We start from the raw sequence: 27,402 nt of genomic DNA, 5'->3' as shown, positions 1-27,402 counted from the left end.
TCGAAGGGTAGAGGCCAGACAAAGAGTGATCCCAAACCCGCACCCGGGGGTAGGCATAGATCGGACTACCGGCAGCCCCCTGCAACCGCACTCACCTGAAGGTTAATCTTGAGTCCTCACTCTGCCACTGGAATGAATAGAGTGGGTGTGGCCAAGTTTGTGGTGGAAGGAATTGCGCTCCCTGTCCCTCACACTGAATCCATTAGTAGCGGAGGTTTCAGTTTCCAGCGGAAGCTACGTCATCTTTGACTCTGATGGACTGCCAAGGAGGAGGTGCGTGAAGCACGGTATGCAATCAATTGCAAGCGAGCTCGGCCGGAAAAAGGTGCGCAATACAAAATATAATATACAGCATCTGTGCCCGAACATTTTTTGACCTACTCTACCCGCAAAAATGTTCGTATGTACCGTTATTCGTAACACTAATGTTCGTAAGTTGGGGAGCGTCTGTTGTGTCATTGACTCATTTATCTGCAGAGGCTATCTGATTAATGGGCTTATTCAGGCCAATAGTGCCAAGTATATAGTCCAACATTAGACCTCTTCAAAATGGACCTTTTTCTTCAAACATATGGAAACTGATATTATTCCCATTCTCCAAGGTCTAAATTAGCTAAATATACCAGTTCTTGTGATCTTGGACCTTGGCTATGCCTGCCTCAAGAGCCATGTAATTTTATTGTTGACGGTTTTCAAAAACACTGCAACATTTGGGATATTATGTCCTTATTTTCATTGTAGCTTTCCAGAGGTAGATGCTATAGCATTGAAAGTGGTGCCAAATGAAGGCTAATAAAATGTTCTTGAATATGGTGAGAAGGTTTCTTCAGCCGTCATCTGTACAAATTTGAAGGTTTTGAACTAAAGTCTGACTGGTCGTATCGACCCTATTCATATATCCCTAATGTCCAGCCATGGCGGTGCCGGACACAGCTATGATAGGTCCCTACTCTCAGGTTGGGGGGAGCAGAGGACCACTCCCTGTGGCCCCACTGATTGTTCCTACATTCCTGACTAACGACTGGCCCATTTCCCCCACTCCCACCGGTATCACCTCATCAGCATTACGAATGTTGCCTAACCTGTTTTGCCTAACCAGGCTATTGTATGAACGATCCAAATTGAACCTCACCCCACCAGACCGGTTTAATGAAGGATTTTGTTGTTTTATAAGAATCGCTTCTTTAACCCCCCTTTCAAACCATCTATGTTCTTTCGCTAAGATTTTAACCTCATTGTCGTCAAATGAGTGGTTGCTAGCTTTTAGGTGCAAATGTACTGCCAATTTAGGCCCACTTGTATTATCCCTGCGATGTTGATAAAGTCATTTTTTTTTGAGAATTTGTTGAGTCTCCCCAATGTATTGCTCTTTACAATTTTCATTCTTACAATGTATGGAATAAACTACATTACTTTGTTTTTCATTTGGTAGCCTATCTTTTGGATGCACTAATATTTGCCTTAATGTGTTTATCGGTTTGAAATAAGTAGGAATTTTGTGTTGCCAAAGGACTCTGTAATTTTTCAGAAACTCCTGCAACTACTGCTACTCCTCTCCTTTTTGTATCTTGAGAATTAGTGGTTTCATTCCCTATTCTTTCTTTCTGACATTTGTTGAATGACCACTGAGGGCACCCACAGTTAGTGAGTGCTCGCCTGATATGTTTCGATATGTATTTTAGTTCCTTGGAAAACATGAGCAGTAACATTTTTGAGACAAAGTTATGTATTATATGATGGCATCCTTTCCAAGCATAAAAAAAGATATGTTTGTGCATTAAAATTAATTAAAATTAACACAGGTGTTCATGTGTTTACTACCATATACAAGAACATTTTATTAGCCTTCATTTGGTACCACATTCAATGCTATAGCATCAGCCTCTGGAAAGCTACAATGAAAATAAGGACATAATATCCTAAATTTTGCACCGTTTTTGAAAAACGTCAACAATAAAATTACATGGATGCATTAGCATTATCAACTGCATGGTGATGTCAGGGGAAAAGGTTGAAATGAAAGACCCTGGTCATGTGATAGCACAGCAATATTGGTTGGAGCAAACACATTTGGCAATCATTCTACCCCCAAAATATAAATGTGGCGCAATGTACATCATAACTAATATACCACAAAAGCATATCAACTTTCATCAACAAATGTATTGATGTGAGTTAATTTGATATTACCTATCACTGGCTGGCACTTTGAACTTAAGTGTCACACACTTACAGGTGGCAAAAGATAGACACAGACACGTTGCACTTTTAATTGCTTTATTAAACAAATGCCTTTATACTCAGTGTTCTGACCACAATTGACATCCATTCACTTAATGGGTAAGCGGTTAGCCAGTTGGCAGCCAGCCGCTTACCAGAGCTCACAACAGCCAACTCGACATTGTCAAATCACTTACCAGGCCAGGCCCCACCTTTTAAAACCACACCCTCTCAGTGTTTATGATATGAGAGTGTGGAACGTAAGATGGTGACATCAAGTGGACAGCAATAATCATGTGCCCATTTTGTTTCTGAAATAACAGAAATATATTTTTGTTTGATTATCCAATGACGTGGTCTTCTTGGTTCAAACAATTTGATGGCTCCGGAAGTGAATAGTTGGTGTATTGTTGGTGTACGACAGAATCCCATTCGTATGCTAATGAAGTAATACGAATATGTACATACTCTTAATCACAGTGTGTCATCACATCACTTCCGCCTTCGCTGACGAAGGCGGAAGTATACGGCGAAACATGTAAGGTAATTGAACACCTAAAAAAGCCACTGTCTGTAAGAAAAGAATCTGTTGTAAATTAAATAACAAGTAGACAGTATGAACTTAACACAACTACGTATTCTAAAGCAGTCGATAAGTCATCATTCCAGTAAACAGACTAGATGTATGAAAACCACTTGTTGGCCATTCAAATGAAAGAATCAATGGGGAAAAAATGGCAAGTGCTGAGCGAGCTAAGAAAAGAAAACATGGCTAAAGGCGGCATACCTAGTCATCACCAGGGTGGTACATTTTTTTTTTCATTTGATTACTGGGTGGAACTTTGTCATAGAAATATCAACTTTTTCTTGGTTACTGTGTTAGCGTGATTTAGCGATAGACTACGGCGCACTGACTAGCGGCCAAATTCTGATAAAGAACGGACCACTCTGCACAGTTTGGTGGATATCACAGCCTTTTGGTCCCTGTGACCCCCGACCCATCCTGTTCAGACAGAGACAATTAAAACCACCTAAGAGTGCGCCCAATCTGCATTTTTACTGCGCCAAAGCTTTTGGGATTGCTCTCGCTGGCAGCTTTGCACACAAGCGTGTTGTTCCTTTTTTTCCTCCTCCCTTTTCTATTTTATCCCCTCCTCGCAATCTGCCTTGATCATGAATGGAGGCCTTTTGCTGAGCCGCCGCTATACTCCACCCACAGTTTAATAAAATAACCTCTTGTCTTTAGACTGCCCAAAGTTCCTTCAAAAGTGTGTCCCAGAGCCATGCTTGTACGCCTGCCGACAGTCGACACAATGCAGGCTGGTCTGAGGTAGCAGGTTGTGGACTCAAGCTCCATTCGCCATAAACCAAAATTATGTTCACTGAAGACTAATGTTTCTGAAGGTCACAGCAAAACAGGACGTTCAGCTCATAAAGCAGCCAAGCGTGCTTGGTAATAGTAATAGATTCCATGGGAATCCTCGATGGACAATTTGGCCCCACTTCCCTACCTTGAGTGTCTGTTGAAAGGACAGCACTGTTGTGGCTTTTCTTCTCACAAATGTGATGGCCTGTCATTTGCCTTCCACCTCACAATATGACTCTGGGCCTATTTAGGCCTGTGTTCCAATATTGTCAGCCTTTGTCCTCCAACCCTCAAAATAAATCCTGCGTAGGATAGAAGAGGACCTTATCTGGATGGGCAGCCCCCCATCCTCAATCTTGTTCCAGGCACGCTCCTAAAAGAGGAATCGCATTGGACAAAATTCCTGACATTGTGACATGGAAGCTCTTTGACTTTGCGGTAATCCTGATCATTGTCCACTTGTTGCTTTTATCATTCAAACGTCAGGGTCATGAAAAAGGGGTTGTCCAGCTGTCTATAAACGGGTTCAACATTAGGAGATCAAATTCAATTTGATTGGATTAGATTAGATAAACTTTATTTGTCTCACAATGGAAACATTCCCAATTCACAGAAGGAAAGTTATAAAAGGAAGATGAAAGGAAAAAGAAGTAGAAGAACAAAATATAGGAGTTACTGTAATAAACAATATGACACAACACAAAAGACAGCCAAAAATTCTGAAAAACAGTCCACATCACAAAGTGACAAAACACAAAACCAACACAAAAGCCAGGCTCATGAGAGCACTTACCAATGGCTGCCTACTCGGGTGCCATCTTGGACTTCATGCTACAACATCATTAATCACAATTGGGAAAGGTTTCACATGCAGTGCATGTATTCACTGAGAAATGAATGCCATGATTCTTTTACAGCAAAATCGGTGGCCCTCCTTTTTCCAGCAAAACTGCAAATGATAATATTTTCATGTAAAGGTTCACAAAATGGGAGGGCATCCGACGTAAAAGCTGGGCCAAAACAAACATGCGTATCATACCTCTGAAGATGGAGGTTACTGATTCGCTGTGGCGACCCCTTGAAGGGAAAAGCCGAAAGGAAAAGAAGAAGAAGAGACTGAAAGCTGTGTCTTCCACCATTCCTCTTGCTAAATTCATCAATCATTTTTCAACCTTCCATATCTCCAGTGCACTTTCCTCTTTAGCTTACACTGCAAGTTTTAAGTGCGGTTGACATGGCCATGGAAGGAACTTGATTCTGTGTGTGGTCAAATATTTTTGTAATTCTCAATTTGACAGTATGCTCCTGCAAAAAAAAAAAAAAAAAAAACACACAAAAATAATAACTTTTGATGGCCTTAACCAGGAGTACCAATAATTATGGAGGGTACTTAAGATGCATTTGCACCACCTTTGGTGCTTCATAGGTCTCAGATAAGATTATTTTTTTTTCCACTGGTCCTTTTGGTTATCAAACAAGACTCGAGATACAGTAAAGTCTCGTTATATCGATATTCAAGGGAGTCCGAAAAAATATCAAAATATCGATATAACCGGGACTATCGATATATCCGACCCTGTTTGCATGTAATTTTCTCTGTGCGTGCATAGAAATAGTATCGATATAACCGGGACTATCGATATATCCGATATCGATATAACGAGACTTTACTGTATATTGAAAGAGCAATTGCGGCTTTCTGCATTGAAATAAGTCCATGTTGATGTGTTCCTTTCAGGGAAAAATAAAAACCCTTACACACAGGCCGTGTTGCCCCCCCCCCCCCCCCCCCCCCCCCCCTCATACTGCCTTTGATAATGGCAAATTCGCTAGGCAACTTCAACCCGGCACCCATATCTGCACATAACACAGCGCAGCAAGCCAGAAAAAAAGGCGGCTCAATTATGAATGTGAACGTACCGTGTGAATTTGGATATCTGGTTAATTGACAGTCCTTTCCAGGGGACTGTGAAATAGGTTATGTTGCAACATTTTCATTCATTCATTCATTCATTCGACCATGCGTTCATTTGTTCATTCTTTCATTTTTGCGGGATTTTTGCGGGCTTCCTTTATACACAGGTGCGCCTTATACTGTATCTGAAGTCGTATTGAGCCGCAACAGGTCTCGCAACTAGTGTCAGCAGCCACCAACTCCATTTTCCCCTGTAGAAAAAGTAGTACATCTACTGTATGCCTTATGTGATTTGCCTTATGCATTGTTGGAAAACTTTTATATATTTATATATTATATTTGGAAAACTTTTTTTCATTCATTGAAAGTGCATCTTATAGTCCGTTTGAAAATACACCATTCATTGGGGTGCGTCGTATACTCCAGTGCGCCTTACACACCAGAAAATACAGTACAATTTCAGGAAACAAACATTTTCTCCAAAATAAGTTAACCCTTTATAGTCCGATGAGCCTGATATTTGCATCAATATTCAGATTTCTTGGATGAAGTATTTTAAATGTTCATTGAGGCACCATCTTGATTAAAACAGATTTACAAGAGACTATTCATTTAAAACTCATCTCAAAAACTTGTATTCTTTGGCATTTGACTCAGCATGACTCAGACTTGATCTTTATTACTGTATTACTGTTTGGTGCATTCTTTGTTACTGATTTACAGCTTTATTGTTGGATATATATTATAGTAGTACAGCACTTGTTATTCAGCTATGGCATGGGGTCGGGGACCTTTTTGACTGAGAGAGCCATAAACGCAAAATATTTGAAACTTTATTTCAGCGAGAGCCCAATAATATATTTTTAAGAATTAAATTAAGTTAAAATAAAGTAGATGTTCATAAAATAAGCCTTTATCCATTTAATAATTTAAGGCAGTCGTTAAGTGTTCAGGAAGTGGTTGCAAAGGCCCCAGGTTCAAGTCCTCCAACTATCATCCTCAAGCACTGCTCCACCGGCGCTGGCTCACCTGTGATGATGGGTTAAATGCAGAGAATGAATTTCCCAAAGGGACTCCCAAGAGATTAACAAAGTTCGAAAATTAAAACAAATAAAATAACACTTACCATTAATGTGACTTCTGGTGCCGTATGGATTTGCTAATTGCTTTGTAGTCTGGTTGGTACTTGATGAGTTAAAGCTTTATGCAAGCGTTGAGGCTTTCATCCGTTAAACGAGATCACAGGTTTGTCTTGATGTTTTTAAGATTTAAGAATGACTGCTCACACAAATAGGTGGATCCAAACATGGTCAATACAGTAATACTCACACGCTGCATTGTGTGTTATGTGACAGGAAGTGAGTTGCAAGTTTTGATAATCAGCTGGTCTTCAGGTTGGTGTTTATTAATTTCTGTCCAGTTGTGCTTGCTCGCCAAATCTGCTTTCTGTCGTGCCAGTCTTTCCAAATCTTCGTTCAGTGTCTTGAACTTATTCACCCCTATGTCTGAGGCCTTGAAGTCAGCAACTTCTGCTGCAAAATCTCTGCTGGAGACACCAGGGATGTAACTCAGGTCAACTGTGTTGAGTGAACACTTGTTTGGATGGGTGATTAACTTAAAAAGTTGAGTGCTCACGAAATTCTCCAAAGCGTGCTTTGAATCACTGCAGGAGCGTGGATGTGAAGAGAGCCAGCTGCTAGAGATCTAAGTGTTGAGCGGGCTCAGTTGCAGTGCATGCATCTTTAAAGTGTCTTATTTTTTCAAAATGCTGCAAACGACTTGTTTCAATATCAGTGATAAAGAGTTCTGGCTTCTTTTCAAAAGCAAACAATACTTGTTGAAGGGATGATACTGTATTCCCAATACCCTGCATTTTCACATTAAGCTTGTTCAGCTGTTCAGTGAAATCAACAAGATAGTAAAACTTAAGGAGCCACTCAGTTTCTGCTAGCTCAGGATGCTCGACTCCAAGGAAAGTCCGGATTTTGTCCAGGCACACAGCTCAGCACCCTCCCTCACGACAACCAACGCACATTGCTGGCTAAAGCAGACTGTGAGTTATTCCCAGCTTCTTCCAGCAGTGTTTTAAACTGCCGATCATTTAAAGCTCGGGCAGCAACAAAATCAGCCACATGGATGACCATTGACATCACTTCGCTAAGCTGCCCGTCACACATTTGAGCACAAAGTGCCCCCTGCTGTCGAATATAACGGACATTTAGGATGGCTCTTTTTTCGTGTTCATGGAGAAGCGCCACAAAGGACCACTCCCTGTGGCCCCACTGATTGTTCCTACATTCCTGACTAATGACTGGCCTGTTTGCCCCACTCCCACCGGTATCACCTCATCAGCATTACGAATGTTTCCTCACCTGTGTTGCCTAAGCAGGCTATTGTATGAACGATCCAAATTAAACCTCACCCCACCAGACCGGTTTAATGAAGGATTTAGTTGTTTTATGAGAATAGCTTGTTTTACTCCCCTTTCAAACCATTCTTGCGCTAAGATTTTAACCTCATTGTCGTCAAATGAGTGGTTGCTAGCTGGTCCTCTGCTCCCCCCAACCTGAGAGTAGGGACCTATCATAGCTGTGTCCGGCGCCGCCATGTCTGGACATTAGGGATATATAAATAGGGCCGATACGACCAGCAATACTTTAGTTCGCTTACGAAGCCTCTTGGATAGGAGGCGAAACGTCCGACACATTCAAAAAAGTACAGATGACGGCTGAAGAAACCTTCTCATCGATGGACCACTCCTCCTGTATGACTGAGAGCTTACACAGACATCATGATGGTACGATCATGAACAGTTTTTGCCGACAGAGGCATGTCTTGTATTCGTTTGATAATCTTATCTTTGTTCGTAAAATCATCAAAAAGTTCCTTGGCTACATCCAACATGAAAGTTTTTGCGTACTCGCCGTCTATGAATGTTTTTCCGTTCCTCACTATTGCTAACGATCCAGAAAAGCTAGCAGAGTTATAGTCACCTCGGCGCGTCCAACCGCGGAGTTGCTGCTGGCTGGCTTGCACCCTGCTCAGTAGTTCTTGGCACGCTTTCTTTCTGCTGGCTCCCGCCGGGGATTTTGATGCAAAGTTAGCACGGTGTGTGTCGAAGTGCCGCTTTACATTCGACTGTTTCATCGATGCAATTTTGTCATTGCAAAGTAGACACACCGCAGAACCCGCTCTCTCAACAAAGACAAATTATTCTGTCCATTCCTCTTGGAATCTTCGGTTTTTCTTTTCGCCATAGTCTCTGTCGGAGGGTTACTTTACCGCTTTGCAGATTGATTAAACAGTGGGCGGTTACCTGTTTACCTAGCAATGACCGACATAGGCCATTATTGGCCGATTAAAACAACGGACAGTTGCTTCATGGATTAAAAATATATATTTATTGATCAGAGAGAATATTTTTGTTGGTGGGAAGTTCCTGGCACTAAAACCACCAAAACCTTTTATCAATAAACCTTGGCTTCAGCTCTATCTTACGCTTATTTTATGATTGATTGGCAAGCCATATGTCGTCATCAAAAGAGCCATATATGGCTCATGAGCCATACGTTCCCGATTCCTGAGCTATGGCTATTTGTTTTTGTGCTCTATACAGTTGAGTTGAGAAGGTGTGCCTTATAGTCCAACGGGCCTTATCGCACAGAAAATACATTACTTGGAAATGGCTTTCATCATTTTGTATGCATCCCTTTTCAGTGGCTCCTACTCACCAGTTGTGAGCCATTTCCATTCACATGCCAACACCCAAGGAGCTATCCATAAACAACCACTTGACTGACAAACCTGTATACATATCCATCCATCCTTCCATCTATCCATCCATCCAGCCATCCACCCTCCACTTATCCTCTTAAAGGACAACCGACATCTCCGGACAAGTTGTCCATAATTTGTAAAATGGCTTTAAATGACTTCTACTGAGCGAATTTTAATAAGATTCCACCGCATATAGCTATATTTTACGTTTTAAGACTCATATTTAGGAAGTCTTGTTTTTGAGTTGGTGACGAGTCCGTACGTGATGTCACGAAAGGACCGCCGCCTGACCGAAAAAAGACACATTGTAGCAGTCCTTCCATTACGTCAATGTATTTTGCTGTACGTTTGGTCTGAGAACCGTGTTGCACCCAAAAGCCGTCAGAAGAGGGCATCCAAGCTCCATATAAGGAATTTATCAGCCTGTGGAAGCGGAGGTGGCCACTGGAGGTTGCCATTTTGTGCCTCTTTTTTTTTTTGGTGAGAGATTTTCCCCCAATGTTGCCTCAAAATGGCACATATAATTCTTTAATCGATTGCAAACATGTATGCTTTCCTCTTCAGAACTATTTGAATCATATTCATAACTGGATGTTTAACAAGAAAGCATATTCTCCAAATCTGAGGCCATTGTTTTGATTCACAAGCAATGCAAGACGGGGTGGCACTTTCTGAAAAGTCGTGGGGTGGACAGACCCTGAACCGCTTTTGATTTCCTCAACTGACCAATAAGGGTGCAAATCTTCCTGATCTACCCACTGAGTTTGGATGAGATGAAATCCTCTGGCCTCCATGTTTTAATTTATTTATTACGCTCTCAACTTGATGTTTATCATTGTTAACATCAAGAGCAGACACCCTGTTTTTGCTGAAATGCTGAGCTCCGTTTGTGAAAATGCGTGAACTTTCTTCACCAATGGAGAAGAACAGTTGTGACGCTCAAACATTTGTGACAGTAATTGTGTCTGTCTGGGAGCTCGTAAGGAAGCCGAGTGCCCCCATTTTCGCCAACACGGGGTTGACTGTCAGTACCATTTATCCGCTGTAGCTGTGCAGTCTTTCTAGGTAAGCAAGATTTCCGGCCTTTTGTTATGTACAATATAAGACTGTTAACTAACTTTGGCAATTTTTCCAAAAAACACTTTTTTTTTTTTTTTTGCAAAGAAGCATTGTGGCACTGGCTTCACATGCTTGCTTGATCTCGTGTTTCCCCAAGACAGACAGTCTGCATAATGGCTCACATGTGGAAAGCATATTGTCTTGAGGAGGTGGCAGAAAAGGAAGTCACAAGTCAGGTCCACATGCCTGATGCTGGCATGCAGAACCGGGATATTGTGGCTGATGGAATCAGGAAAACTTACACTGGCACTTAAATGTCTGGAAAAAAGCTTGTGTAGCATGAACATTCCTCACTCCAAAAGTTTAGTAGAAATAATTGCCATATGTAATGTCAACCGCTGAATACCGCATTCAACACTGATGTCAATTTTTTTTAGCTCACACTATGACTGCATCACAATTTACTTCACGTTCTTTTCATGCATTCATCATCATGCATTCATGTTGCAAGGATGCTGTCACTGTTGCTCAATTCAGTCAGATCAGGGGTATTCTCCTTAAGACGGTCTCCTCATACGACATACTGTATTCATATCATCTACATGGCACTGAACTAGTGTGGCAGCGGGGATGATATTTTGGTGTAATGCAGCATAAAGAATGTACTCCTGCTTACTGTAAACGGAAATATTTACTGTCATTTTGATTTTACTGATACCTCAGCATAGCTTCCAAATGGTGTACAAACTTGGGGAATGTCGCCACCGAAGAAATGGGACTCGGTCACACACCTTGAAATCCCCTCATGTAGACTATATAATCCTCCTCTAACAGTATGTACCTCCTTTGAACCTGGACAGACTTTAGGAAATTTAAATTACAAATCCTGTTTCATTGCTAGTCAAGAAATTACTCATTATCAGGCTCTGATAGCGCTTAATGGCCATCCATCATCCTAAAGGTGTGTTTGTTGGTGTACAGTGCAATACAAAGTCAGTCAATATTTGCACAGAGATTTTGCATGGAGATTGTGATAAATTACCGTATTTTCCAGTGTATAAGGCACACCCGAAAGCCATTTTCTTCATAAAATGGCCCTGTGCCTTATACGCAGGTGCGCCTTGCAAAATAATATTGAGCCACAACAGGTCTCACAACTACTGTCAGGATCCAGGTACTCCATTTTCCCCTGTAGAAGTAGTGCGTAACCTCAGCGTCTACTGTAGTGCCTTATAATGTGGTGTGCTTTAGATTTGGAAAATGTTTATATATTTAAACACATTTGGAAACCTTATGCTCTGGTGCACCTTATACACCGGAAAATACTAAGTTGTGTGTTTCAGGCTTTCTAAAAAGAAATTGACAGTTGACACAAAGACCGATGTTTGGAGAGCACTTTGGCAAGATGGCTTCAATGTCACTAATTGTACTGAATCACCTCTGCTCAAGATACAAAAACTGCTTTTGTGCTTGGGTGCAAGCAGTTCATTAGATGGTCCAAAATCTTGGATGAGGTCTTGATGGGGTGAAATGGATTTAACACCGGGCCGAGTTTACTGTGGCTGACTGTGGTCACCATGTAGACAGGGTGTTTTGATTCTGCATTAAGCTTACTTACTGTCTAATGTATTTCTCAATAAATAGAATGGGTAGATCATTTTGACTTGGTCATTTCAAAAGTAGCTCCCACGCAGAAAAAATGTGAGGACCACTGCTGTAAACAGATGTGACAGAATTTTTTTTTTTCAAAATGAAATATCTTTCAGATTGTGAACAAAAACCCAGAAGTAATGGAAGTTATTTATTCTTTGTGTTTGGCCCATTATCAAATGACCCTGACCACTGATCTAAGTGACCTTTTTTTTAGGATCGTATTTTTGTCATCTTAGGTGCTTTTTTTTAAAAGATATGAAACAAATCATATTACGGAAAATCACTTATATAGCATTTACCTTTGCTTCATCATTGTTCGTGTCTGAGGGCATTCTTCATAGAGCATTTATACACCATATTGTCTGAAGGCAAGACTGCGCTAGGTGTATTGCATCTAGTTTATATGTCGATGCTGACATTATTTAACTGAGTCTTTTCATAAATAACTTTGAATCACTTTGCTGCTGTGAAATGTAAATTTCTCCACTGTGAGACTAATAAAGGCATATCCAATCCAAACCCAAATTCTCAGCTGACTAAAATCCTTTTGTTCAAGATACACCACTCGCAAAATCAGAATCAGAAAACCTTTATTCGTCCCACGATGGGGAAATTTGCAGTCTACAGCAGCAATTTGAAAGGGGATGGAGTGGGGTGGGTTAAAGGATAGAAAACAAGATATTCTAAGCATAACAAAATAAAAAATGTCAACTGCATACTGTGCAAATGTAAATGTGCAAAACCGTTTCATAAAAAACTGTACATAGTGCAAGTTTTAAGAAATGCATATTGATATATTGCATCAACCCATATTTACAAGTTTCCAGTTTTTTATTTTATTTTGTTCCACATGATCATTGAGAATTGCAAAGCCTGACAGCAGTCGGTAGGAACGAGCGGCGGGACCTCTCCTTCTTGCATCACGGGTGTAATAGTCTCTGGCTGAAGGAGCTACCCAGTGCTGTCAGGGTGCGCAGGAGTGGGTGGGAGGGGCTTTCCATCATAGCTTTTAGTTTAGCTAGCGTTCGTCTGTTGCCCACCTCCTCCAGAGAGTCCAGCGAGCAGCCCAGGACAGAACTGGTCCTCTTGACAAGGCGCTCCAGTCTTTTCCTGTCCCGGGTGGTGATGCTGCCTGACCAGCAGACAATTCCATAATGGATGGCTGAAGCCACCACAGAGTCATAGAAAGTCGTTAGGAGTGACCCCTGAACTCCAAAAGACCTCAGTAATCTGTAATCCAGAATGTGAGGTGGTGGTCGACTCCGGCATGCCGCAGCTTGTCCCCCAGTAGGTTTGGCTGGATGGTGTTGAAGGCACTGGAGAAATCGAAGAACGTGATCCTCACCGTGCTCCCAGCACTCTCCAGGTGCAGCAACGCCGAGTGGAGGAGGTAGATGATGGCGTCCTCCACACCGATGCTGGGCTGGTAGGCAAATTGTAGCGGGTCCAGCGATGAGCTTGCCAGCGGTCGCAGGTGGGCGAGGACGAGTCTCTCCAGCGTCTTCATCAGGTGAGACGTCAGCACCACCGGCCTGTAGCAGTTGAGCTCCTTTGGGTTGGCAATCTTGGGCACGGGGACCAGGGATGACGTTTTCCACAGCTGTGGAGCTCTGCCCAGCTTCAGGCTCAGGTTGAACATGTGCTAGACAATGAAACACAGCTGGTCGGAGCAGGTCTTGAGGAGTCGGAAACTGATGTTGTCCGGACCTGCTGCCTTCCATCCTCCTCAGTTGGTTCCTCACCTGCGCAGTTGTGACAGACAGGCAGGAACCAGGAGGCAGTGTGGCGCCTGTGGGTGTGGCAACGGTTGGGAGGGCAGTTGTTGGTTGCGGGAAGCTGGTCGTTAGAGGGGGCAGGGAGGGTAAGTCCACAGTGAGAGTTGGTGCAGGTGCAGCTACAGGTGGAGTTGACGGTGGTCCTGGGACAACAGGCGTCTTGTCAAACCGATTGAAAAAGCGGTTGAGTTCATCTGCCCAGTCCTTGTCTTTTTCGTTCAATGTCACTGGGCTTTTGTGGCCTGAGATGTTTTTCAGGCCCCTCCAGACACCAGCGATATTGCTGGCTTGCAGCTGTTCCTCTATTTTCATCCTGTAGGCCTTCTTCCCCTCTCTGATCTTCCTCCTCAGTTGGATCTGCACGGCCTTCAGTTCCTCTCTGTTGCCAGACACAAAAGCCCTTTTCTTTTCCTTCAGGAGGGCTTTTATGTCGGGATTAATCCATGGTTTGTTGTTGGAAAAACACCGCACAGTCCTGGTGGATACGGTGTTTTGTTCACAAAAGTTTATATAGTTTGTGATGGTGTCTGTGAGTGAGTCAATGTCCTCCCCATGAATCTCAGTGAAGAGCTCCCACCTGGTTGAGTCAAAACAGTCCCGCAGAGCTTCTTCAACTTCTGTGGACCATCTTCTGACCGTGCGGGTCACAGCTGGTTGCCTCTGAACAAGGGGTTTGTACACAGGCTCGAGATGTACCATATTGTGGTCTGCTCTTCCGAGAGGGGGGTGGGGGAAGGGTTTGTATGCATCCTTGGCATTTGAGTAGAATAAGTCCAATCTGTTATTGTCTCTGGTGGCACAAGTTACATCTTGTGTGAATGTTGGGAGGGTTTCAGGGAAACGTGATTGAAGTTCCCTGAGATGATGAACAAGGCGTTGGGGGACTGGGTTTGCAGCTTGTTTACAACAGTCATGAGGGCATCGGAGGCAGCGCTGCCATTTGTTGCATGGGGAATGTACGCCGTCACGGCTATGATGTGTGAGAATTCCCGCGGCCGGAGGTTAACGGCGAGCAGCTCGATGTCGCGAGTGCAGAGTTTTTCCTTGACCGTGATGTGCCCAGGGTTGCACCATTTGTCATTCACAAGCACAGCAATCCCCCCTCCTTTCTTACTGCTGCCTGCATTTCTATCCGCTCGTACGAGTTGGAAGCCCTCCAACTCTGCGTGAGTGTCCGGAGTGATTGCCGATAGCCATGTCTCCGTGACGAGTAGCAAGCTGGCTTCCCGGTACTCCCTCTGGTGCTGCCTTAGCGCCGCCAGCTTGTTCATTTTATTCGGGAGCGATTTCACATTCCACATGATGACGGACGGGAGAACGTGTCGATATTTTCTCGTTCTTTTGCGGCGATCTTTCCCGGCCCGTCATTCTCGTTTTCTCCTCTTCAGCTCGTCGGGGATGTCCGGTGCGGCGGCCGCTAGTCCGCTATTAGCTCGCCATGCTAGTATCTGGCCTCGACTGTAAACAATGGAATTCCGAGTGCGAGTGGTTTCCCCGATTACAGGAGCGGTTAAAAAAAAAAAAAAAAAAAAAAAAAAAAAAAACGGCGATGAGCAAAAGTGAAGATGCCCATCTCCTTCCCGTAGATTTAGGGAACCAAAGTAAACAAAACACGAACGGAAGAGTAAATAAATGAAAAAGTAGAAAAGAAAGGGAGTCGAAAAGGGAGAGAGCGACTGCGGAGGCAGCCACACATTGGGGTGCCATCTTGAAGAATGTTAGGGATGATTGTCGATTTAAATTGAGCAGAAATTATGGCCGCTAACAATGTTTGAGATTTTAAGGACAGCGCGATGCACCAGCCAGTGTTCTCACTAGACGAGCTTTTGGTGGTTGGATTGGATTGGATATGCCTTTATTACTCTCACAGTGGAGAAATTTACATTTCACAGCGGCAAAGTGATGAAAGGAATGGTTGGCGGTTTTACAGTATGGGCAGGTGGTCTCATCGGTACAGAACTGCCATACATTTTGTGAATGGTGCAATGATAAGACCATACTACCTGAATAACATAATTAATCTAGCGATTGTGCCTCTGTAGTGACCAACACAGGCCTAATTTCATCTTCATGGACGACAATCCCCCAGCCCAGGGGTCGGCAAGACGGGACTGCGGAGCCACAGGCCACTCTTTAATGCCGTCCAGTGGCTCCTTGCTGCTTTTTCAACATTTTTTTGAAATGATAAAAGATGGACGAAAAAAAAAAGTTTTAATATACAGACGCTCCCCACCTTACGAATGAGACAAGTTCCGAGCGGTCATTTGTAAGGTCAATTTGATGATAAGTTGCTTCAGTGCTATATTTTGTATGAAATGTATGTTTAAGTCAAACACTGAATGTGTGTCTGTGTATACAACACAGACGTTCAAACAGTCGTAAAACAAATTCACACCTACTGTAGTACAACGACATATATCCTTGGGTCTTCAGTAAGCCATTGCTGAAGCTGCTGGCACGTAATTACTGAATTACGTGCCTCGATCTCTCTGTGTGCTCTTTCTATTATGACAGCCCACGGCACGAGACTATTACGACGCCAAAGCATTTGTTTTGTGCCTCCAAGATTCATGCATTAATGTTTGCATACATCACATGAAGATTTGCGTCATCGCCCATGACACATCGGCAGGGCGGGAAACCAGGCAGGCGTGTTGTGTGAACATTTTCCATATATTTCACCTGAGGGCCAAATATCTCTAACTTTTTGTGAACAGTGTAATGATACTCATTACACTGGCCTTCCACACCTGTGCACTCAATGGGATACGTTGAACCGTTGCTGCTAGCACATCAACTCGGTTGCTGTTTCAAATACGTAAAATTCAATGTATTCCTTTGTTTTGCTCCAAAATTAATGAACCACACTCAGATCTTGTACTCTACCCCCAATACCTGCTCCTCTAGTCATGTTGGTGTTTCAGTGGACTGCTTGTGATTTTCTCATTTTTTTTCCTTCATTTGTTCTACCACTGGACCACATGCATAGCCCCGCTCTCCCTTCCACTTTTCCGTCACAGCAGTTAAGTGCTGGCGCGGAGTGAAAACAAGCCTCACTTATGTGATTCTACTCCACGGGATAGGCTTCCCCCTTCATTTTCTTCTACTTCTCCATTTCGTCGGGAACTTGTTTGGCCACATACCTAAAATAGCTTCTCTGACGTGTACAGTCCTGTTATGGAATGCTACTGTGGCTGTCCAGAGTTCTCTGCGGCAGGAAGTTATGCAAACATAACTCTGCTGAGCGCAGCCTTGTGATTAGGGTCCTGAAGGATTTCATTCTACACTTTTTATTTCGTTTTTTTTTGCGCCTTCTGTGCAGACTGGCAGAATTCCCTGTGGCCTTGAACAAGGCGACCTTTTATCCCTTGGATCCGAGAGACTCTTTCATGATTTTACATCCCAACGTACGTGTGCACTGGCAATGGCCATGTACAAACTCTGTATGTGAAACCTCATCATTCAACTCGTGCAGAATGGAAGGAACAGCGCATAATCCATTGCCTCGTGTTTCTTGTGACCATGTCAGTGTTACGTGACATGAATATGAATTGGATACCACATGATTCACAAGATTTTCAGGCCTGTATGCTTATGAGGAGCGCCTATGCGTATGTGGAACTGTCGCGGCTTGGAATTGAAGCGGATTTATGTGGGACAGGAGATGTGAGATAATCTCTTTTCGTCAATGGATGCTACAGCTTTGTGCTTGCTTTCAACATTTAGCTCGTAGTAGACGTGCACATTCCACCATGACGTCCCTGATCCACTGCTGAAAAGGATGCTTTGATCCTGTCTTTCATCTAGAACAGCTTCATGTCACAAAGAGGGTACAGCAAGTGCTGAAGAATTAATGACTCTCTGTGTCTTTGTGTTGTCATATTATTTGCTATTTTGTTTTTTTTTACTTCAAGATGGCGCTACTGAGTGGCTGCCTTTCCAGCAGCTCCTGTATTTTTTCTACTTCTTTCTTTCCTTTCCTCTTTCTTTCATAACTCTTCTGCTGTGTTACTTCCGGGTAGGGTGAATGCGAATGGATTCCGCTGCTCACCCTCACAAAAAAAGTTCTTATCCCGTGACTGTAAAGTGTCCTTGAGAGTTTTGAAAGGTGCTTAGAAATTAAATGTATTATTATTATTATTATTATTATTATTAAACTAAACAAAAGTCATGACATTTTGAAGGAATCTTCAATAGTCAATTCAGTGATCTGACTCAAATTACTCAAGCATGTTTCTCCACTTGCTGAAGATAGCACATATGGCAAGAAGGCCCAGAAGACCAAACTCTTGCCCCCCAGAAATGCAGGTACTCCGCTTTCATTTGTATGAGAATCATGAACATGATGAATGATAATGTGATGCCCAAGTTTCGTAAGACCTTACAAGTCAGAAAGCAACACGTGTCAATTAAGAGCCATCGACCATCACAAATGTAAATAAAGTGACTTTATTATACAGTACAGTGTATTTCTTTCATTACAATACAATAGCACATTTATTATACATAGAATAAGTTATGCTGTGTGTAGTTTTAAGGCTTATTTAGTTGAGAATTATATTTTATGGAGACCTGGGAACAGATTATTCTCATTTTAATGGTTTCCTATGGAAAATTAATTTTTGGGATACACACTTTTCGCCTTACACACTGTCTGGGAACCAATTAAGTTTGGAAGCCAAGGCCCCACTGTACTGATAATGGGAAAATATTTTAACATGTGTCGATACACTTGCTGCGACTTTGAAGCTGTGCAGCGTATGCCTGCGTGTGTGTGTGTGTGTGTGTGTGTGTGTGTGTGTGTGTGTGTGTGTGTGTGTGTGTGTGTGTGTGTGTGTGTTCGCCTGTGCTTGTGCAGCACTATTTATGTGGCTTCCTTGTTTTGCCTGAGACCCCCCAAGCATGGATGTGTGTCATTGCTAAAGCAATCTCTTAATGTTTAGAGAAGGTAATGTTCCCAACCCATCAAAAAAATAAGAAGGAAATTTGATTCCTGAAAACATTAGTTATTACACATATGATAAAACTGGCTAGACCTGAACGTTAGTTTGTCTGTCTTGTTACAGCCATTCTGGATAATGGTAGATTAGACTAAATCCCATCGCTGACATTGATGCTCATGCCTTGTTTGACGCGAGATAAGATGGCTGTTGCGAAAAAAAGGAGATATATATGACCATGATCGCCAGGCTTTTTTTTTTTGTTTTTTAATTCTATGGCTGCCACCGCTACGCGAACAAATAGGATGTTTATTTGCCGGAAAAGCATTGCACAAAATGAGGATACAAAATAACTGTTTCTTCACAAACTCGTCCGACAATTTTCTCCAGCATGACAGCATCTCACTCGCACAGCAATCAGGCTCGCATGTGTGGGAAGCCGTACCTATCCAGGTCAGCACAAAGCGTGTGCGCGACACAGTAATAAAGATCGATAATACGAAATATAAAATGAATAAAATGACACTAAAAGTTATCAGATTTATAAATGAACTGTCAACATTTTGGGATATAAAAGTATTCAGAAAACGTTGCTTAAAAACAACAGATTGACATCGTATACTATCCTGTCATATAAACTTCACGTCAGCCATTTTAAATGCATTTCGATTTACGACCGTTTTGTCGGAACGGAACCCGGTCGTAACCTCCACAGGTAACATCCGATACTATTCTATACTATTATATACCAAAATGTTGACAGTTCATTTATAAATCATATAACTTTTAGTGTCATTTTAATCATTTTATATTTTGTGTTATCAATTTTTATTACTGTGTCGGCGCACATGCTTTCTGCTGACCCAAATCCGCACGGCTTCCCACGCATGTGAGCTGTTGAAAAATCGCTCTCCCTGCTAACGGAGAAGCCAGAAGAAGTCACCCAACACACACGCTCGGACTCAGGCGGACGCCGAAGCAAAAAAGTTCGACCGGTTGCCCTCTCCCCGGCCATACCCCGCGCTGACGTGTGGCCCGACCCAGGGGCCGTCTGCAATGCAGACTTGCCCAACCCAACACCTCGGCGCAATGCAGAACGAACTGTCTTAAAGAGGAGGCGGCGGGGACCGTGAGTCAGACGCCCCCCCACGATTACTGAAGAAAATTGTCATACGCGTTTGTTAAGAGAGTTATTTTGTATCATGTTGTGCAATAGTGCTCTGGCAAATAAACATCCTACTTGTTCGATATTGTTACGTTCGGATTAAGAGCTGGGGGCGGGGCCGCGCCTCCCTGCTTCCAATGCTGTCAATTCCTTCATCCGGACACTAAAACGGGACGCTGTCAACTTGTATTTGTACTTTGTATTACCCTGGTGAACCCCAGTGGTTCGTAACCTGGGTTCGATCGAACCCTAGGGGTTCGGTGAGTCGGTCTCAGGGGTTTGGTGGATCCTCCGCCACAGAGGTCCACCCCTAAGTCTTGTCCGCAGTTAGTAGGCACAGTCATTGGAAGAAGGGTTCGGTGAATGAGCATATGAAACTGGTGGGGTTCTGTGCCTCCAACTAGATTAAGAACTACTGCCCTAGACTTTCTATATCTTCGGTGCTCGGTCCGATGCCCCTCCTCCCAAATCCCCTAAGTAGTATTATCTTTTGGCATTGTTCCTTTTCTGCACCACTGTGTGCAAGTTGCTTTTCGCCATTGCCGTAGTATGCGGGTAGGGTTTCGCTTTGCACCCCCTCCCCCACTCATCATTTTCGGTATTCTTTATTTTTGATTGATATTCCCTTGGTCCTCTTTTTGGGACCAGCGCTTTGTGTTGTCTCTTAATAAATCATCCTACATGAACCTGTTGCTTGCTTGGGGATCCAAGCATTCAATTTCGCTCTCTGCCTCGTTCGTAACGTGACAGATCTAAAAAAGAAGGACCATCTCGAGCCTTTATTCTACCAAATGCATCGCAAACACGCTGCAGAGGTCAACAGCGTTGCCATAGCGGTGGCAGTCGTAGAATTAAAAAAAAAAAAGGTCTGGTGGTCGTAACTCGCGCCGGTCGTAAATCGGATGTTACCTGTACAGTGGTACCTCGGTTCTCGACCATAATTCGTTCCAGGACCCTGTTCGAAAAGCGATTTTTTTTTTTTTTTTTTTTTTTTTTTTCGAACACCGAAACCACCTCTATGCTCCTGTCACTTGCGAGTTGACAGCGGGGTGGGAGGGGGCTGCCTCTCTCGGCCGTTCTCCAGCCGCTGTTTTGGCTTTGATTAAAAAGGTATGCATTTCAAATTACAACCACACATTATTCAGTTTATGGAAGACCATTCACCAGACTTTCAGCTATTTCATGTCAATTTTTCGTCAATTTTTGGCTTTCCCAACATGTGTTCCATATGTCCACCATTTCATTGAAAGCAAACCTGTACTCGTCTGACAAAGTTGTCAATTTCTTTTTACACACTCCTCTTTCGGGAGAAAACATTGCTGCAGTGAGGGACTTAGAAGGACGAATCTTTTTGGGTCACTCACCCTCATATGTAGCAAACATATACATGCTTCAATTTATGTCTATTTAGCAAATGATACTGTATGCAGTTATGTGAAGATGGAAATCATATGGAAGTTAGTGTTGTCTAACTTATCACATTTAACCAACCAATTATGTTTTTGCCGTTAACGCTCTTCCTTCATCATGTTGCTCTCCACTGCCTGCTAACCCTCCTCTTCTGCCTTGCAGGACGGCCTGGATGCGCTGGTGTACGACCTGGACTTTCCTGCCCTGAGGAAAAACAAGAGTATTGACAACTTCTTGAATAGATGTGCGTGGTATTCCATCTTTAATCCATTGGCATGTCACAAGCACTGCCTGTACATTTATGAAGTGTTTTAGCCTCAGAAATTGAAGGCTGTTTTGGGGTCACCGCCTTGGTGTAAGCTTGGACACAATAGATGTCTGCTGCTTCGTGTGCCCAACAAAGGGGCTTTCATTAATGGTTGGTGACATGACCCACATGATGCCTAATGCTGTTTTTTTGTGCCGGCAAACACGTAATGACTATTTTTATATCATATTAGCAACCTTTGGTAAACCACTAAATTATTAGCGTGTTACTTCGGGGGTTTCTGTATTGCTTATAGAAACTCGCACCAAACATGTTACCTTTTCCCCCCATAATCAGTTCAATAAAATCCTCAATGTCTAACAACAAAATTCAGGGGCCGAAATGTGGAATATTACATGAAAAACAAAACATTTTATGAGGATACAGTATTTTGTATTAATTTTTGAGAAGTAAAATTAAAGTTATATATCTTACACCTTTTTAATTAATTGTTAGAATAAAGGTAACACTGTCAATTCGCCACACAACTGAACACGTGATATGTATTAATCTTATAATATCCCTTCTACAACGGCACTAAAAACCCACCTGTAGCTACCTTGTAGGACTAAAATTACAGAAACAACCACTCATAGTTGCCTCATTGTGAAGGCCATTCCTTGGCCTCTCTATGGCCTTTAAACAGGAGAGGACGTTTCCGATTTTGAATTTCTTGTTAAGTGTCTCCAAACCTTTAGGCAAGAACTGTCGTTGGTTATCTCGTCAATTCTTTTTTGTGCCATCACTGTTGTAAGCATTCAAGTGTGTGGCAACATCGTTCATGGATAAGGACAAATGGACTGATGTGTCTTGTGTTGCCGAAGGGACTGTCTTCTATTTAAATTTGCTTCCTGTTCTTTCCGCCTTCATCACACTAACCTAATTGCCCTGTTCTCTACAGTTAAATGAATTTTCCGTAACACATTCGGAGCATAGTAATGACAACACCTGCTTGGATTTCACCTGTAGTGGGAAGTTAGTAATTCAAAAATATTTTTGTGCAATCGCTCAGACTTTTATGTGCTTAATTTGGATGGCTTATTTGGCTCCCATTAATAACAGACCTAAAATGACTATTCTGTACCCAACAACAACATGCATACCAAAAAGATAATCAAATTTGCATTTCCTCTCTTTAACAATCAAGTCAACAAAGGACGGATTCTTGGACATCTCTTAAAAGAAGAAAACAAAAATTACCCAGAGCGATGCACTCACGGTATTCCGGTAGTTCCCCTTACTGAGAATACCATCCTGGCTGATTATAATAAAATGTGAATATTTTTTGGGGGTAAATCCTCATGTGTTGTCAACACGGACAAAGCCATGATTTTTTTTACTGTGACCTAAATCGAAGCGATAGCCAATTGGGAAGCTCTTGTTGAAGGACACAAATCTTTTAAGCTATTCACACAAAAAAGACAATTGTTTATCACCCCACTATTATGACCAGGTAAGCTAACAGTTTGCTTATCATCTGTGTTTCCTTCTTGAACTAATACCTCGTTGCCTTTCCCGGACATTGTGTCCAGTGTGCCATGTTGGTGATCTCCAGTACATTTCACGCTATCATTAATTTAAAAAATAAAATATCATAAAAGATTATGCAAGCTGTCATTTAACATCATTGAGCAACGAGCACAGCAGCCCAATGTAATAAGTGCAAATACATGTCTTGAAATTATTCATCTATTGTTTTTCTTTCCACAGATAAGGATACCATTAGTAAAATTCGTGACCTACGAATGAAAGCAGAAGATTATGAAGTGGTCAAAGTCATTGGGAGAGGTGCATTTGGGGAGGTGCAGCTGGTAAATTCCCATTCTTATTTATCTCATTAACCCAAAAATGCCATTCATATTATATTTGATACACTGATTTCAGAGACCTATCTCACTAGCATGATGAATGTTTTCATGGAAAAAAAAACCTTTGTATGTGATTATATACTATATACTATACTATTCTTCCCTCTGGTGCATGATCATGCCTCTACAGGAGGGGTCGGGAACATTTTTGACAGAGCCATAAAAGTAAAATATTTAGAAATGTTTTTCAGTGAGAGACACACGCACATGCACGCATGCAAACATGCACGCACTTGATTTCAACAAAATGTTAGAATATATTATTTAAAATAACTTTGTGATAATACTCACTATTAATATGAGGAGTTTTCTGTTCCTCATGATTGGTAAAAAAAAAAAATCCAGCCTAACGATTGGAATGAAAGTCAACTTGCAGGGTCCCTAGGAAAAACTACTTACCACTAGCTAGCCTGTACACTGCTTATTAGCTTGCACGCTTGCTTTCTGCTGTCTCTCACAGAAGTATATTGATGCTAACGTTAGCATGGGGCTTGTCAAAGTGCCACTGATATTCAACTGTTTCATTGTAAATTAGAATCACGGCAGAACTTTTTCTCCCCAGAAAGGCGAATCCTTCCATCCATTCAACCTGAAGTGTACGATACTCGTAATTTTTTTTACCCGTCAGGCTTATTTAAAAGGGGGCGTTTACCTGGTCCGACATCAACGGCCATAGGTCAGCATCATCCAATCAAAATTGCACTTTCCGCCAACTGCCGCCCAAACAGGAAATAAACAGCGAAAAAGCGAGAATATGTATTTAGTTTTATCGGCGAGCCAAATGCAATCATCAAAAGAGCCATATATGGCTAGTGAGCCATAATTTCCCAAAACCTGCTCTACAGGAAGCTCAAGTTTTTTTGGTCATTTCCAACATGGTTGCTCCCAGTGGATCATGGTTTTGGGTTTTTCAGGAAAATCATTGCTAATTTTTGGGAAGTTACACTAAGAATAACATCAAAATACTACGTCATTTTTAAAGATAAGTGTTTTCTTCATTGAAAGAATGCATGTTTATTCAGTAAGTCATTTTGTATATTACAATTACAATAAAGTCTCGTTATATCGATATCGTTTATATTGACAATATTGCTTATTACGACACTATTTTCATTTCCCGTGCGCATTTCTAGTCTTTTTATGTATAATTAGTACGATTTGTGGTTTTTACGATAATCCGGTTACTTACTCTTTTTCATCTCCCGCCGGCCATTTTGCTATGTTTATATCGATACAAAAGATATTTAAGGTGAATCGATATTTGCTTAGGGGTTTCTACACAGAACCACCATTATCGAAATCTGTATCGGTCGCGCCATTGGTCGACTTGGTCACGTGAGTTTGTTACGTGACCAGCTCCCGTGTAGCAGACGCCAGCTCATGTGTAGCAGACGACATTTTCTACCATCTTCAACAATGGCGAGAACAATGGCATTCATGTTTGCAATCGATTAAAGAATTACATGTGCCATTTTGAGGCAACATTGGGGGAACATCTCTCACCCAAAAAAAAGAGGCACAAAGGCCACCTCCGTTTCTTATATGGTGCTTGGATGCCCTCTCATGGTGGCTTTTGGACGCAACACGGTTTTCAGACCAAACATACTTCATCAACGTAAGTAATGTAAACGTTGGAGTTTTGGTTTTTCATGCATGTACTGGGCACTCCTGGTCCTCCACAGGGAGACTTGGAAAACATGCAGGAGGGTGGCCCTCCAGGACCAGGAGTGCCCACCCCTGAATTGTACTGTATTTAATTGTGTAGCATTCAGATATCTTTATCGCTGGCAACAATCACTGTTTTTTTCGTGGTTTCGTGTGAATAGAACGTGAGGATTTTGTATTGGTGGCATTTTTGAAAGGAAATAGTCATTAAAGTGAAATAGTCATTAAAGTGTAAAGACGTTTTTATTTTATGCACACATTTATTTTTCACTTCACTACTGTACAAAAGCATGTTAGATATGCAATCCATGAACCCAATGATAAAATGACATGCCATATCAAAGCTCCCCCGTTTACGTGTTGCCCCCCCCCCCCCCTAATGCAGTTCGGCGCAGGACGGATATATCGACAGTACGGTTATATCGACATTTTTTCTAACTCCCAAAAATATCGATATAACAAGACTTTACTGTATATCGTGTTGTGTACAGGTAACATCCGGGTGGGGGGGGGGGGGGCAGTGGGAAACCCGACAATGCCGAAAAGCAACTTGCACGGTGGTGCAGAAACAGAATAATAATAATAATAATAATAATAATAATAATACATTTCATTTATAAGCACCTTTCAAAACTGGGGGGGGGGGGGGGGTCTCGGACGAAGGTATAGAAAGTCCAGGGTAATACAAAGTACATATACCAGTTGACAGCGTCCCCTTTTTGTACCCGCTGTCCTGAAGAAGGAAGCGGGGAGGCGTGGCCCTGCCCCCAGCTGTCAATCCGAACGTGACAATCGGGGGGAGGGAAGAACTGAACTGTAAATGAACTGTCAACATTTTGGTATATAATAGTAGTCAATAGAAAATGTTGCTTTCAAAACAACAGATTGGCATTGTATACTATCCTGTCGTATAGGAGATGCCAGCGTGTCGTCATTTGTTATGATCACGTGATCCTCGTGTCAGCCGTTTTGAATGCTTTTTGATTTACGACCGTTTGACTTACGGCCGTTTTGTCGGAACGGAACCCGGTCGTAACGCAGATGTTACCTCTATTAAATTTGATACTCCAGTTTTAAAAATACGAGGCATGAAAGATCAGACAGCACTGACGAAGAAGACAATCAAATGAATGTGTCCCCCCAACAAGCACAGATTTTGAAGTTCCAAAAACAACACAAGACACAATCAGAAATGAGTTAGTGAATGGCAATAGAAAAAGGAGAGAATCCAGATGGAAATAAATCACAATGTCAAGCTAGAGCTGTCGATATGGTTGCATGTGTTGGTGAAGGGACAGAGGACAAGTGTGACTGGACGTCATATCTGTATTTCAAAGTCAAGTCAAAGTCAGCTTTATTGTCCAACGTGCTAATATGCATGACAGACAGCACAAATTAAATTAATGTCCTCTCGGACCCAGCGTGCAAGACATGCAAGGCACTTATAACGTGGCTAAAAGACATACAATTGACAACAGACAATACTTGTTATTTCTGTATGTAAAGTGAGGTAGTGTCGTCTGGAAAGTGAGGCCGTGACGTATGTAAAGTGAGGTAGTGACATATGTAAAGTGAGGAAGTGACGTACATAAAGTGCCGTAATGTCGTAATTGCAAAAACAAACAACAAGAAAGGGTTGAAGTGAGGTCTTGCAGAAAAAAAATGAGAAAGAACAAAAAAATAGAGTTCAGGATGATCGTACAGCATTTAGCGTGTACTCAGAGTTCGGCGAGTGTGGCAGTGGGAAGGGGCAGGGCTGGGAGGGAATTGAGTCTCCGGACTGCCTGGTGGCAGAAACTGTCCTTGAGCCTGCTGGTCTTGGCTCGGAGACTTTGCAGTCTCCTACCCGATAGCAGCAGGCTGAAGAGGCTGTGGGAGGGGTGTGTGGGATCGCCAGTGATCCTGATGGCTCTGCGGGTGAGGCGGGTGTTGTAGATGTCCTGAAGGGGGGGGGGGGGGGGGGCACCGATGATCTTCTCAGCTGTCCTCACGATGCGCTGCAGAGTCTTACGGCAGGACATGGTGCAGGCGCCGTACCACACGGTGATACAGCTGGTCAGGATGCTCTCGATGGTACCGCGGTAGAAGGAGGTCGTGATGGGGGTCGCGGCTCCAACTATTTTAAGCTTGCGGAGGAAGTACATGCGCTGGTGGGATCTCTTGGTGATTGATGCCGTGTTGTGGCTCCAGGACAGGTCTTTGGATATGTGCACTCCCAGGAACTTGGTGCTGCTCACTCTCTCCACTGCAGCACCGTCGATGGTTAGTGGAGCATGCTGGGG

The 27,402-nt window shown here is 42.6% G+C and overlaps 1 protein-coding gene across 2 annotated transcripts in view; it reads left to right on the top strand.

Annotated features, from left to right (window-relative positions):
• Positions 1-27,402, top strand: part of rock1 (Rho-associated, coiled-coil containing protein kinase 1) — an 80,737-nt gene that overhangs the window by 9,998 nt on the left and 43,337 nt on the right. For both annotated transcript variants that reach the window (XM_089007630.1, XM_089007631.1), the window contains exons 2-3: positions 21,443-21,524; positions 23,298-23,398. In XM_089007630.1, the coding sequence (XP_088863756.1) occupies positions 21,443-21,524; positions 23,298-23,398 (183 nt within the window). The remainder of the gene's footprint in view (positions 1-21,442; positions 21,525-23,297; positions 23,399-27,402) is intronic.

This window comes from Hippocampus bargibanti, linkage group LG11, assembly GCF_051943395.1.
Source record: "Hippocampus bargibanti isolate YZ-2025 linkage group LG11, ASM5194339v1, whole genome shotgun sequence".
Taxonomy (NCBI): domain Eukaryota; kingdom Metazoa; phylum Chordata; class Actinopteri; order Syngnathiformes; family Syngnathidae; genus Hippocampus; species Hippocampus bargibanti.
The sequence above is the reverse complement of the archived record's forward strand: the minus strand, read 5'-3'. Positions and strand labels throughout refer to the sequence as shown.